General features: G+C 40.2%; 5 protein-coding genes across 5 annotated transcripts in view; 2 read left to right on the top strand and 3 right to left on the bottom strand.

The window, feature by feature from the left end:
* LOC134752903 (chorion class CA protein ERA.1-like) overlaps positions 1–13,937 on the top strand; it is a 35,533-nt gene that overhangs the window by 12,568 nt on the left and 9,028 nt on the right. The gene's annotated exons all lie outside the window — the stretch shown is intronic.
* LOC134752661 (chorion class B protein PC10-like) lies at positions 1,528–2,372 on the bottom strand. The gene is made up of 2 exons (XM_063688337.1): positions 2,251–2,372; positions 1,528–2,002 (listed from the first exon to the last, which is right to left on the bottom strand). The coding sequence occupies exons 1-2, from the start codon at positions 2,299–2,301 to the stop codon at positions 1,559–1,561; spliced, it is 495 nt and encodes a 164-aa protein (XP_063544407.1). The 5' UTR covers positions 2,302–2,372; the 3' UTR covers positions 1,528–1,558.
* LOC134752568 (keratin-associated protein 5-1-like) lies at positions 2,535–6,675 on the top strand. Its single transcript, XM_063688237.1, has 5 exons — positions 2,535–2,676; positions 3,270–3,761; positions 4,047–4,057; positions 5,556–5,622; positions 6,392–6,675. The coding sequence occupies exons 1-5, from the start codon at positions 2,626–2,628 to the stop codon at positions 6,638–6,640; spliced, it is 870 nt and encodes a 289-aa protein (XP_063544307.1). The 5' UTR covers positions 2,535–2,625; the 3' UTR covers positions 6,641–6,675.
* Positions 4,486–5,280, bottom strand: LOC134752699 (chorion class high-cysteine HCB protein 12-like). The gene is made up of 2 exons (XM_063688380.1): positions 5,213–5,280; positions 4,486–4,838 (listed from the first exon to the last, which is right to left on the bottom strand). Exons 1-2 carry the CDS (start codon positions 5,258–5,260, stop codon positions 4,536–4,538), a joined length of 351 nt encoding a protein of 116 aa, XP_063544450.1. The 5' UTR covers positions 5,261–5,280; the 3' UTR covers positions 4,486–4,535.
* LOC134752720 (uncharacterized) lies at positions 10,083–11,136 on the bottom strand. The gene is made up of 2 exons (XM_063688407.1): positions 11,067–11,136; positions 10,083–10,902 (listed from the first exon to the last, which is right to left on the bottom strand). The coding sequence occupies exons 1-2, from the start codon at positions 11,109–11,111 to the stop codon at positions 10,282–10,284; spliced, it is 666 nt and encodes a 221-aa protein (XP_063544477.1). The 5' UTR covers positions 11,112–11,136; the 3' UTR covers positions 10,083–10,281.

Below are 13,937 nucleotides of genomic sequence, written 5' to 3' on the forward strand. Positions count from 1 at the left end.
AAAAATATATCTTTATGACATCCGGATTTGACGACCGGTCTGGCCTAGTGGGTAGTGACCCTGCCTGTGAAGCCGATGGTCCTGGGTTCGAATCCCGGTAAGGGCATTTATTTGTGTGATGAACACAGATATTTGTTCCTGAGTCATGGATGTTTTCTATATGTATCTAAGTGTTTGTATAAGTATTATATATATCGTTGTCTGAGTACCCACAACACAAGCCTTCTTGAGCTTACCGTGGGACTTAGCCAATTTGTGTAAGAATGTCCCTATAATATTTATTAATTGTTTATTATTATTAGATATATATTAGATGACATATTTATGCTACAAACAGGCGCGTCATCATTTCCATACATTCATTACATTCCGATTGGTGTTGTTTGTGTGTGTTTACTGCGATTGTCATCTGCGAGCGTGTATAATCCAAAATCCGATCGCTCTCTAAAAATTGTGTCACATATATTGTAACTAGCCCTAGCACAGGCCCCGGTCTTTTTGGGCTGTTACTGCACACTATGTCTTTAAATGCTGGCTTAAATTAAAATGTATAATTAGAAATAGTGAAAAGTTTGTTGTATATATTTAATGAATAAAAAAAAAAAAAAAATTGTAGGATAGGATATCGTGTTCTGTATGTGTTTATCTGTTTTAAGTTGTCAGAGGAGGGTCTGTGAAAGTCTAAAATCTGTCATACTGCCGGCAGTGTATATTGAGAGGGAGCGGAGGGCCCTGGCCGTCAGGATTTATGATAGCTCGCAGGTTCAGCCGGTGTACAGCGCAAGTTAAAATAACATCGAGCGTTCTGTACATCGCTGTACACCTGCAGCCTGTGGACTCGGTACACGCAAAGGGCTTTCAACCCCATGCGCGTACAATATAATGACGCGTTCAGGGTACTGTTGCGGCTGCCTCTGTACTGCAGTGCGTCGGGCATGTTCGCGGATGCTCATGTGGACGGATTCCACGCGACACTGCGCAAGCGCTGCGCCGCGACGCTTCGCAGGGTGCGCGACAGCCGCCACACAGTCTCCTGACCGTCGTGGCTGACAGATGGGACAGTGGCCTGATAAGACACTGGTCCTCTCTGTATTTATCTTTAGCACCTAAGATAGTTATTTAAGTTTATTTTTAAGTTAACCGTAGTTATAAGTTTTATTTAACAACTAACAAAATATGGACAATGTCTCAAATAAATGAATTTTATTTTATTTATTATTTAATGTACGGAACCCTTGGAACGCGAGTCCGACTCGCACTTGGCCGGTTTTCTATTTTACAATAAAATTTACATAAGTTTTATTTACATCCGAGATATATATAGGTACAGTGGCACTACGTAAACGAAATTAATAACTAGCTTAAATCTAAAATAGGCCCTTGAGGCATTGTACCAAGGATGCTGATGCTGGCGGTATTTAGCATTTTTTCTTATTTTTATGAAGATATGTAACGTAGAGGCTCCAGTGCCCGACACCGCTCCAATAATCGACATTTTCAATCATAATGTCATAGCAATAAAGTTGACAGCAAATACATCCACCACCTCGGTCAACATTTAATATTTACATCCACAACCGAGGTAAGAAGAGCCATAAGACCTAGCGCCGATATTTCCTCTAACGCAGGAACCAGAGCCAGCAATGCCTCCGATTTGTTCCGTGATGCCGACGTAGTCTCCACAGCCGTACGCCACCGGCACGGAGTCGCGGGTGGCGAACTGACCCTCGAATGCCACCGCGCTCAGGAACGGCAGCTCGCCGGAGAGCACCACGTCTCCCGACAGATCGAGGTCTGTAGCGATGGCGATGCCGGAAGGCGAGATCGGCCCGATGCTGGAAACAGCCAGGGAGCCTCCATAATTGGGTATATCGATGGATACGCAGTTGCTCGAAATGCTAGTCGGTCGAATAGCAATCGGATTGTAACTTATCTTTTCGATCACTTTACCGGATCTGCAGCTGCAGCTAGGTGGTTTAGGAAGGTAACAGCTAGCCAAGGACTGAAAATAAAGACATATTATCATTTATCAGACATGAGTCGAAGGACCAAAAACGTCAACGTGCTTCTGTTAGTCCCTACCCTACTATTTAATCCTACTAGAAGTATTTATTAAAATATTAAGTAGGTACCTACTTACTAGGATATAGATCAGTTAGAATAAAACCTCATAAAATTTCGGCGACGCTTAAATGTTACACCCATGACTAAAAACGTATGACGTAAGAATGAAAACAAAATAAATCCTACCTGCTGAACCAAACACGCGACCACGCAGAATAAGGCTACCTTGAATACCATTTTGCTGCTTTCTACTCTGCTCTGACAGTTCCTTTAGTTATGTTTATTCTAATGCATCAGCCACCTGCTTTTATTAAAATTGTTATCAATTTCTCATATAAGTAGTACACGTACGTCGAATAACTAAACAAAAGATAGATAAATACCATATTGTCACGACTTTTCTATCACCTTTCTTTTTCAAAGAAAGAATATAACACAGGTGTATTATCTACTGACTAATGCTACCTGACCTAATTTCCAAACTTGATGATAATGCCAGTATAAAAGCAGTAAACATTTTGGTGGTCATCATCTTTTTTGAGTAAGAAAAGTATCAGAGACATGTCTCGTTTTGCTTTCCTCGTGTTGTGTGTCCAGGTTTGCCTGATCCAGGTAACATTTAGCTTATTATATATTTATTAAATCTCGCCTAGAGTTAAAGTCGGATGTGAAATTATACTCAAACTTTAAAATGGCCGGCAGTATTTCATGTGTAGGACTCCGATCCCGAAATAATTAACCTAGATAGTTTCTAACGTATTTTTCGCTTTATCTGATTTGTAATGGCTGATTTGAAAAGAACCATCAGATTTTAGAGCTCCACAGTCAAGTAGGATCCCATATAGTTTCGCCATGTCCGTCTGCCCATCTTAGTTGCGTTTCTCTGAGCCAGATGTTTCCTTTGGCAGAATTAATATTTCTGTTCTTAACGTCTGAGGTTACTAATTGTTTAAGTTTAGGTACTAAGTCAAGTTTAGTATCATTTTCAACTAAATCAAAGATACCGTACCAAATTTCATCAAAATCGGTTTAGCGGTTATTGATTCCCCATACAAACTTGCTCCCCCCTCCCTATTTCACGCCCTTAAGGGATGATTTCTTGCATAGGTGTCATAATTTTTTTTTATAAGTGTATGTTTCAAACTTAAACCATAGGTAGATTAAAAAATATACATATGGCTTAAAAAAAACAATTTGTTTGACAGACTGTTCTGTGCGGGTTGCCGTGCGGATGCAATCTGGCCACTTACGCGCCCTCCGGCTGCGTCCAACTCGGCGAAGTAGAAAAAGTCATCGAGATGTTCAGTATTAGTGCACCCAGCTGCAGCATTAACGCATATGAATACAGTGCACCTAGCGTCAGCTACAGTGCACCTAGCGTCAGCTACAGTGCACCTAGCGTCAGCTATAGTGCACCTAGCGTCAGCTACAGTGCGCCTAGCATCAGTTACAGTGCGCCTAGCATCAGCGTGAGTGCGCCTAGCATCAGCGTGGGTGTATCTAGCATCAGCAGCGGCCACGGCGCGTCTTACGGCGGTTCGGGTACCGGAGTGGTGAGCGCTGAAGGTATCATCGGCGCGTACGGCGAGACGGTCGTCGTCGGATCCGTGCCGGTGCTGGGCTCGGTGGCGATTAATGGCAAGGTGCCAGCGAAGGGCTCCGTGTCCATTCAGGGACAGTGCGGCTGCGGCTGCAAGGCTTAAGTATGGAAGGTGGAAACACAAATTGGTTACTGAAGAAAGCTAAATGTAGTAAAACTTGAATCAAGAATAATAAACGGAACCATGCAATCAGTAAAACCTTGTTGTTTGTATGTTTATTTATTTTTATTTCATACATGGAAAACCAACAGCTGTAAACATTTCTATAAGCTACAATAGAATTACAGAGCCAATTACAGGTTCTCACTTAAAGTTAAAAATTAAATATACAAAGATCAAACATAGTACAATTCACTTACACACACAAGTACCTACCTACAGCACACGCCAAGGTTAGTATGTACTGCCAGCTGTAAAACTGAAACTCTGCGTAGGGGGCGCCGCTACCACAACCTGAGGGTCTATCGCGAAACAAGAAAATCGAAATTTCGTAGTCTAACATCTCTTTCACTCTTGCATATTTGAGCGATAAAGAGGCTGATAGTGAAATTTCGGATTCGCGTTTCCCGGTAGATCCTCTGTAAACAAACCGCCTTGATACATCACTGTCATATTTTATTATCTCTGTAAACTTGTCAAAAACCTGTTAAAGGTACTCTAATAAAAGTACTCTATGGTTTAGTAAAAAGCCTAGTGCTGCACTCTGGTGGCAGAACATTGCAGTAATATCCCCTACTGTGTCGACATTGGTTCATTTTAACCGATTGCATTCATGAGTTTAATAGTTACCGCCGTATTCAGAGGAGAAAAAAAATATCAGTGCATTTTGCTGTTTTATTATAAAATATGGCAATACGAGTACACAAGTCCTTAGCGTCTGCCGCATCCACAGCCACTGGAACCGCCGATCTGCTGCGTGATGGCGACGCAGTCACCGCAGCCGTAGCATACCGGCGCCGAGCCGCTGGTGTCAAACTTGCCCTCGAACTCCACCGCGCTCAGGTACGGGAGCGTACCAGACAGGTCCAGGTCCCCGGACAGGCCCAGGTCAGTGGCGACGGCAATGCCGGACGGCGCGATGGGGCCGGCGCTGGTCACGGTCAGGGCTCCGCCGTTGTTGCACACCTCGATGGACTGGCAGCTGCAACCGCAGTTCCTCTGAGCAGCGATGCTCTAAAACATTAAAGAAAAGATACAGCTTATGTATAGGCTGAAAAAATGCGAGTGTTTCATGGGTAATTTACAAGTACCCGAATCCAGTTGTTTTAAGTAAGTCAAAAGGTCCCGGACCACTTAGTCAAGAAATTATGGAAGGCATTCAACATAGGTATATCTATCATATGTCAAAATTTTGCTTTTTGGTTTGAACTCCTTTGGGCTACATGCCCTCTCTTCTACTTATTTTAATAAGTAGGAGCGAGTTTTTTCTCTAGTGAGTCGAAAATGGGTTAATTAATATCAACTTGTAAATATTTTTTTGGATGCCAAATAATAAATAAATCAAACTAGAAATCAATTCAATACCTAGGCAATATGCTCATAATTACCTGAACCAATAAGGCTGCAGCACAAAAGATTACAGCCTTCAAAGACATTTTGTATGTTTCTTTTAAGTTTGTTAGCAAACTAAGAATGAATATTCACATCGAAGGCTTCAATTTTTATACAACTCCAATGTCTTACTTAACTTCGACGAGAAGCAATTAATTAATAATATGTATTGGGCATTATCGCAAATAATGAAGTAATAGTCTTGACACAAAAACCTAAAATTAAATGTTTAGTATGAACGGTATTTCAGCCTTATCTTCGACCTATTTCTACATTTTCATTGCGATGTTAGTAGGTATAAAAATAGGTTCAAATTCTGAGTTGATCATTCTGTCAAAGAAGTACACAACTCAAAACAATGTCTCGCAGTATCCTTGTTCTCTGCGTCATGGCTTGCCTCATCCAGGTAAATTAAGTTTAAAATTAATAATTGAGAAAGCAAGTAGATTTTGATATAAGCACATCTTGTTAATAATTTAATATCCAAAATGACCTGTAAACTTTTTTTTTTAATTGAAAAATACGCTTTATTTACATACAAGATATATACAGTGGTACTACGTAAACGAAATTAATAACTAGCTTAAATCTAAAATAGGCCCTTGAGGTATTGTACCAAGGATGCTGGCGGCATTTCCTCGCTGTATCGCAATGTTGATACGTTGTGCGAGGAAGCCGCCAGCTCTTCGGTTACCAGTTACGTCAACCAAACGCTTCGCGATTTCTGCAAACAACTTAGTTTTATTAGTTTACTTTTTAGAAAGACTTTCGGCAAGAATATTTTAAAAGTTTTCAGAGTATTACTGAGAAATTTAAGACTCAACTTGCACTATAATTCTTAAAAAATCCATAATTAAATTGCGCGTTCACGATTTTCAAAATGAAATAATATACTGAGACCAGACTACTTTGCAGGTCCTTTCATCGTGAATTTTTTGTTTTATCCATTTTCAGTTGTATTTATATATAGTCTGTATAGTTGATATAGTTGTTATTCCATTCGGTTTTTTTTTGTATATGCGTTCAGTTGTTAGTGGCAACTTCATTGGTTCGTGTATTAATTAATACCTACCTACCTACCTATAATAATTATTGTACCGTTTGTGCCCAAATAAACCATTTCTTCCACAAACAACACTTTAGATATTCGTTTTACATGTATGACTTTATTACAGATGGCTTTAAGCCAAAGTTGCGGTTGTAACCAGTACTCATACGGTTCGTCCGGACTGAGCTCACAGAGCTGCGGCTCGTATGGCGGCACCGGCACCGGCCAGGTGGGCGTGTCCGGCAACATCGACGCGTGCGGCCAAACCTGCGTCGTCGGCTCCGTGCCCGTGCTCGGCTCCGTGGACTTCGGCGGCTGCGTGCCCGCCTGCGGCTCCGTGTCCATCTCCGGACAGTGCGGATGCGGATGCAACTAAATGGATTTTTACCGATTATACATTATTATTTAATAGGAACTGGTTTTGTTTTTAATGTCAGCATGCGACTGAATTTTTGGGTAGGTACTAATAGCAATAGGTTTCCAAGGATGACTCACGTTAGACCGGGCCGTGTCCGGGCCGTGTCCGGGCCGGAGCTTCGTTTTCTATGGAAATCATCACGTGATCACCTGTCATGCCATAGAAAAGTAAGCGCCGGAAGCTCCAGCCTGGACACGGCCCGGTCTAACGTGAATCAGACCTTAACGTTAACGTTGGTTAACGTTAATGTCTGATTTCTGGAGTTGTAGGTAATTTCATACGTGACCAAAGCTATTTGCATGTTATTCGAGTCTTACGTTTACCTACCTAAGAGGTACCTAAGAGTAAGTAAATTAAACCTAATTTATTAGCAGAAACCGAGACTCAGTTGCGTAAAAGTGAAAAGTTACCACTTGAATACCATTCTCCTATTCTCGAGCTTCCTCCTCAAATTTCGTTTCTAGCCAATTTTAAAAATATATAGGCATATTGATACATATTATATACTTAATTGTTGCACTTTTTGCATTAAGTCTAAGAATTGTCAGTTATCAGTGTGGAGGATGGTACATATTGTATTAGTTGCACCTAAATTTTTTGAAACATAAGTCATACTTAGCAGTTTTGTGAAGAGGTAAAAACTTAGGAATGCGCGTTATATTGTCAGAATAAACTTGTATAAAGTAAGATTCCCACCAAACGGGCGGAGTCGGCGCGCATTCAGCCCCACGAGCCCCACGAGTCTAACCGGGGATCCGGCAGACCTCGTCGGCGATGGCGGGATAATGGACTCCTGATTGAAAGGCTGGCCAGATATAGCACTAAACAGAGACGAGTGGAAAAAGAGGGGGGAGGCCTTTGCCCAGCAGTGGGACACAGTGGGCTCTGAATATAAATAATAACGGCCGCCAGCCGGTTGGCTCCTCGCAGACGTTGACGACTCCAGTCGGTCGGACTCCATCGCTTCTGCCATACATAAGAATTAGAATTAGAATTAGAATTGTTTATTGCACTCATATTAGTATACAGTTCTTAAAACTATTTAATACAGTTCTACATGAACCCTGTAAGGGTATAGCAATATACTTAACACTAACTTATGACATAACATGCATCATAGGCATAAGCCAATTCCTAAAGACTAGTGTATAATTTATAATGGTCACTCTTGTAACCTTTTTTCAAACTTTTATCGGTGCCGGTAACGTTATTAGTCCATATTATCGATCGGTCCATATAATGTATTGGCCAGTGGTTCCTAACCTTTCAAGAAAGAATATTAATGATTATGGAGGAGGGGTAAAATCGAGTTCCCTAGTTAGTCAAAGGGGTGACAGTACTGAAAAGGTTAGGTCTTTGTTATCTTTGATTTTGAACCCCGTAAAATACCAATTTTACCCCCGTAAAATGCCAGTTTAACCCCCGCGGGGGTAATTACCCCCAGGTTAGGAACCGCTGGTATAGGCACATTGCACATTGAAAATGCGCTCCGGCGCGGCCCGACTCCGATGGCCGGTGGGAAATTGGGAATCGTACTCAATCTCAGATCATTTAAATCAATTTTAACATTGAAAAGTTTGCACTAAGTAGAACGTGTAATCTTATATGTATATTTACGTGTTTTTTAAATGGAGACGATGACCTAGAAACATCTAATACGTGACATACTAATTAAATGCATTATATTGAAATTAGAATGGCGTCATCATTACGTAAAAATACTTGCAACGATTGATAAAAATAATGCACCTACCGAGCTACCTAGTATATCATCGTCGCGCAACATTTTTTATCAAGTTTTAAAAGGGAAGATGTCTAATAGTTAGGGTTTTTTGACCGACTTAAATTTTCGATTTAGGGTATAAATTCATTGGGATCTTCTTCTTCTTCTTTGTCCTACCCTTATCCCAGTTTATCTGGGGTCGGGTCTTCCCGTACATTTGCGCCAAAGAATTCTATTTCGGGTTGTCTGTGGGTTAATGTTCTGCTTCTGGACCTCTCTTTGCACGTTAGACCACCATGTAGAAGGTGGCCTGCCTTGTCCCTTCGGCTGTTCTGGGAGATTAAGGACCCGTTTTATGGGATGAGTTTCTTCACGCCTCATTACGTGCCCGTACCAACGTAATCGTCCTTCTTTCACCTTGGCATCTATAGGAGCTACTTTGAACGACCCTCGAACATACTCATTGCGGACTTTGTCTAAACGAGTTACTCCGCCTGCCCTGGGATCATAGATTTCTTATGTAGGTACCTACGTATGTTCTTCGATTACTCGGCTAAGGCAAGTTTTATGTAATCAGCCCCCATCCTTAATATAAAAAATCGAAGGAACTCTTTAAATACATAATATCATTGGCACAACTTGTCTAAGCCACGGCCGCCACGGGTATAAATGGTGGTAATGGTTTTTAGGGTTTCGTACCTCAGAAGGAAAAAACAGAACCCTTAAGGATGACTCACGTTAGAACGGGCCGTGACCGGGCCGGAGCTTTCGGCGCTTCGTTTTCTATGGAAAGCATCACGTGATCACCTGTCATGTCATAGAAAAGTGAGCGCCGGAAGCTCCGGCCCGGACACGGCCCGGTCTAACGTGAGTCATCCTTTAGGGTATAAATTCATTGGGATCATAGATTTTTTACGTAGGTACCTACGTATGTTCTCCGATTTACTTGGCTAAAAATCGAAGGAACTCTTTAAATACATAATATTAATATCATTGGCACAACTTGTCTGAGCCACGACTGCCACGGGTATAAATGGTGGCAATGGTTTTTAGGGTTTCGTACCTCAAAAGGAAAAAACTGAACCCTTATAGGATCACTTGTGCGTCTGTCTGTCTGTCTGTCCGTCTGTCACAGCCTATTTTCCGAAACTACTGGACCAATTAAGTTGAAATTTGGTATACATATGTAAGTTTGTGACCCAAAGACGGACATGTAACGTAAACAAATGAATTTTAAACACGGGGCCACTTTTGGGTAAATGATAAAATTCAAAATAAAGTTTTTTAAACTATATTGTGCTACATATCAAATGAAAGAGCTTATTGTGAGAATCTCAAATGTATCTTTTTATAATTTTAAGGATTTTATAGTATAGAAGTTATTCAAGAAAATAGGCAAAAAATTACCATTCCCACTCCGAAACTACTGGATCAAAAATTTTGAAAAAAAAAAATAGATCTTTACCTATAGATCACAGGAAAACCTATTAGAAATGTGCAGTCAAGCGTGAGTCGGACTTAATTACTTAGTTTTTAATCCGACCCCTATGGGTTTTTAAAGATATTTCACTAACGTTTCACATTAAAAATACATTGTTTAAATTGTGTACGGAACCCTTAGAACGCGAGTCCGACTCACACTTGGCCTGTTTTTTTTTATACATTACATGAACGAATATTTGTGGTAGAATAAAACTTATTAGTTATTTAGAAATTAATATTCATTTATTCAGTCGACAAAATTAAATAACTAACAACATTAAACAAAAATAACACTAAGCCTCAATACAAGCTGCGGCCAAACTATTTTTGATAAAATTATGTCCTTGTTAAAAAGAACCAAACATAGGCATTTCGAGTTTTATGAACAAGAAGATTAGTTTTTGCCACTGACAAAAGGGGTAAAACCAGGGTTCCCTCTTATTTCTTCCGTGATAGCCACACAGTCGCCACACCCATACTCCACAGCCGCCGCGCCGTTGGCGTCAAACTGTCCTTCGAACGCCACGGCGCTCAAATACGGAACGACGCCGGATACCTCCAGCTCACCGCCGAGACTCAGGTCGGACGCAACGCCGACGCCGGACGGCGCGATCGGACAGACGCTAGTCACGAAAAAAGTCCCTCCGTTATTAGGTACGTCGATAACAGAAATAGGTTGGTTGTACTGGTAGCTGTCTTTTTCGTAAGATCTGCCTGAAACAGGTTTATACCTGGGCTTTTCGGAAACACTGACATAAGGTTTTGAGCTGTATTTGTAGATTTCTTTTTCGGATGAGCTGATATAAGTAGGTTTGTAATTCGGTTGATAACTTTCTTTTTCAACCCTGACGGAAATAGGTTTGTAGCTTGATTGGGCGTCTTTTTCGGAAAAGTTGATAGAAATAGGTTTATAACTGGGTTGGTAGTCGATTTCGGAAATAGCGACGCCATCAGTACTGTACACTGGGGAGCTGAAGTCTTGGGAGCACCCGCAATTAGATGGACCAGCAAAGGACTGAAAAGAATAGTGATGTTTAACTTTTATTCTTTCTTTAATGATCTATAAAACATACAAATTTATATAAGTACAATTATCCTGTGTTATCTTGAAAAAAAAAATTAGGTTACAAGTCTTTTTAAATTCGAAAAGTTGATATTATTAAATAATTTCTTATTTACCTGACCCAAGACGGCAAAAACACAAAGAACAACTTTAAACGGCATGTTATCACTTTCCTTCAAAGCAGTGTTCTAAACAATGAGTTAGATTGCTAAAAACATTCGTTTATATGACCGATATCTATTGCCAAATTAAAGATATCTATCGAATTTTGACTGTATTGTGAAAAGCTATTTTGTAATTGGCTTTGGGGTATGCTTATCACCCTCACTGAAAGAATTAAAAGAATTTATCAATGACCTATTTCTTCATATTATTTACTTAGGTACATGAAATATTTAGTATTAACAAAGAGGATATAATAAGAAATAGTAAATTTTGTAACCGCTGTAAATTCACTGCCATCTATCGACATACTTTAAAACTAAAAATAAAGATTTATAAAAATACGTTAAAATGTATTTAAATATGGATAAATGATTTTTTATTTGCATTAATTATTTTTATATGATTTTGACCCATGTTCTTTCACTGATAAGCGTTAAAATTATAAATAACAAACGAAACCGTCAACGCCCTCTATACGAGAGTAGGCCAAAACTAGTGGCGCCCTCTGATCGAGAATCAAATTTTCGTGATTTTTCGAGGCACGTTTTTTCCTTAGACTGTATCCATCTATTACGGAGTTATATCTATCTTTGGTATTAACAAAGACCTATGTAGTAGAGTCCGACTCGCCCTTGGCCGGTTTTTAAGTAGTAATGATTTATGAAATGCATAAATAAATACAGAGAAACACATATCTTACATTTTACTTCCTTCCGACATCCGATATCGGATCTGACAATGTGAAAACGCTCTAAAGGGGGTATTACTGCAATGTTCTGCCACCAGAGTGCAGCATTAGCCCGTTTAGTAAACCATAGAGTAACGTATACATACTGTGCCTTTGACAGTTTTTAGGGTTCCGTACCCAAAGGGTAAAAACGGGACCCTATTATTAAGACTCCGCTGTCCGTCTGTCTGTCCGTCTGTCCGTCTGTCACCAGGCTGTATCTCATGAACCGTGATAGCTAGACAGTTGAAATTTTCACAAATGATGTATTTCTGTTGCCGCTATAACAACAAATACTAAAAAGTACGGAACCCTCGGTGCGCGAGTCCGACTCGCACTTGGCCGGTATTTTTTGACAAGTTTTCAGAGACAATAAAATATGGCATTGATGCATCAAGGCAGTTTGTTTACAGAGGACCTACCGGGAAACGCGAATCCGAAATTTCGCTATCTGCCTCTTTATCGCTCGAATATGCAAGTGACAGAGATGTTAGATAGCAAAATTTCGATTTTCTTGTTTCGTGATAGACCCTCAGATTGTAGTAGTGGCGCCCTCTACGCAGAGTTTCGCCTAATATTCCCTATTGCATAAAATAAACCTATAAACCTAAGAGTTACCATGGTTACCAGTGCAATTAGACACTGGGTTAACGGTTTAATCGCTTAATCCCGGGTTAGTGGGCGGGTGCAAGTGGGCCTTATAGACATTGCCATCCTTTCTCTTTCTGTCTAAATCGTCTTTTATAATTACATGACGTAGATATTTCAATTTATTTACGACATTAAGGGGTACGCCTCCCAGCACGACTTTAGGTACAGTGGTCGGGTTACGCAGCGTCTTACGTAAGCGAATAACTCGCGAACGCGAAGCGAAGCGACGCGGCGCGGCGGGCCCACGGCGTTCGCGTTCGCAACGAGATCGCCCACGTAGGCAGGGGTACGGAACTCCTCGCTTCGTGCAAACTCGGCTCCCTTCGGTTCAGTATTGCTCCGAGCAATTAGTAGGGTTGGCGCAACTTAACATCCCTTTGCGTGCACGACCACAGATAAGATAGGTAATGACTTAAATTTTGACAACCCTAAATAGCCGAAAGGGATAGTGCCATGGTATATTAGAAAGGGACAGCATTATTCGACCCTGAACCGCTGTCAAACTTCGGATGTGTAGAAAGTTTCCTTTCTGTACGCTGTAAAATGCTCTTTGTAAGACCTTATGTAAACACATGATTATAAATGCAATAAATGAATTATGAATTATGAATTACTATTATTTATTCTGTGACACTTCTATAGGTATCAAAGGATTGATTCATCCCGCGCCGCATCGCTTCGCTTCGCGTTCGCATGTTGTTCGCCTACATAGTACGCTGCATTATACTTTCGTAACTTAAATACCATTACCTTACTTTTGCCTGCATTGTACCTAAGACCATGCCGCTCAGCGTAAGCCGCCCTCGCAAGTAGTTTCCTGATCGAGTCATCCGAGACTCCCAAATTCGTTTAAACATAGTGTTTAAACAAAATGTAGTGAAAAATACTGTCTTTTTAAACAAAATGTAGTGAAATAAAACTATGAAAACGGATAATATCGCGTATATTGAATTATACATCCCGACGTTTCCAACCCTTTACAACGTTCGTGGTCAACGGGTGACTGAAGAAAAACAATATTCATATTCATATTTTTTATTTGTATTAATCATACATTGTCATGGAAGCGTAATTTACATTATTAATATTATTATTTACAATAGATATGTCAGAAATATGTGCAATTAAAATTGGGTTTCATTAAACATTAGAATAACAATAATAACAAAAAAAAATTAATAATAATTCAATTGTCAATAAAATAATCACACCCCGTTCCAATACGTTAGGAGTGATCCCAATTAGCCTTCCAGAAATTCCTTAACCGAGTAATACGCCTTTTGTATCAGGAAACACTTGAGTTTTCATATAAAAATGGGCTCTGATGCAACATCCAACTATACAACAATACAACTATTCTCAAGTAAAACGTCGTCGGGATGTAGTATAAATTTAATATACGCGATATAATCCGTTTTCATAGATATAATTTCACAAAATGTAA

Source organism: Cydia strobilella, chromosome 25, assembly GCF_947568885.1.
Source record: "Cydia strobilella chromosome 25, ilCydStro3.1, whole genome shotgun sequence".
Taxonomy (NCBI): Eukaryota; Metazoa; Arthropoda; class Insecta; order Lepidoptera; family Tortricidae; genus Cydia; species Cydia strobilella.

What these genes read in the sequence shown, in the direction of transcription:
- LOC134752720 (XM_063688407.1), bottom strand. Translation starts at nt 11,111, where the DNA reads ATGCCGTTTAAAGTTGTTCTTTGTGTTTTTGCCGTCTTGGGTCAG. An exon ending in TTTTTGCCGTCTTGGGTCAG is followed by an intron (nt 10,903 to 11,066) that starts GTAAATAAGAAA and finishes TATTCTTTTCAG; the next exon opens with TCCTTTGCTGGTCCATCTAA.
- LOC134752568 (XM_063688237.1), top strand. Translation starts at nt 2,626, where the DNA reads ATGTCTCGTTTTGCTTTCCTCGTGTTGTGTGTCCAGGTTTGCCTGATC. An exon ending in TCCAGGTTTGCCTGATCCAG is followed by an intron (nt 2,677 to 3,269) that starts GTAACATTTAGC and finishes TTTGTTTGACAG; the next exon opens with ACTGTTCTGTGCGGGTTGCC. An exon ending in TCATGGCTTGCCTCATCCAG is followed by an intron (nt 5,623 to 6,391) that starts GTAAATTAAGTT and finishes ACTTTATTACAG; the next exon opens with ATGGCTTTAAGCCAAAGTTG.
- LOC134752661 (XM_063688337.1), bottom strand. Translation starts at nt 2,301, where the DNA reads ATGGTATTCAAGGTAGCCTTATTCTGCGTGGTCGCGTGTTTGGTTCAG. An exon ending in TCGCGTGTTTGGTTCAGCAG is followed by an intron (nt 2,003 to 2,250) that starts GTAGGATTTATT and finishes CTTTATTTTCAG; the next exon opens with TCCTTGGCTAGCTGTTACCT.
- LOC134752699 (XM_063688380.1), bottom strand. Translation starts at nt 5,260, where the DNA reads ATGTCTTTGAAGGCTGTAATCTTTTGTGCTGCAGCCTTATTGGTTCAG. An exon ending in CTGCAGCCTTATTGGTTCAG is followed by an intron (nt 4,839 to 5,212) that starts GTAATTATGAGC and finishes TTAATGTTTTAG; the next exon opens with AGCATCGCTGCTCAGAGGAA.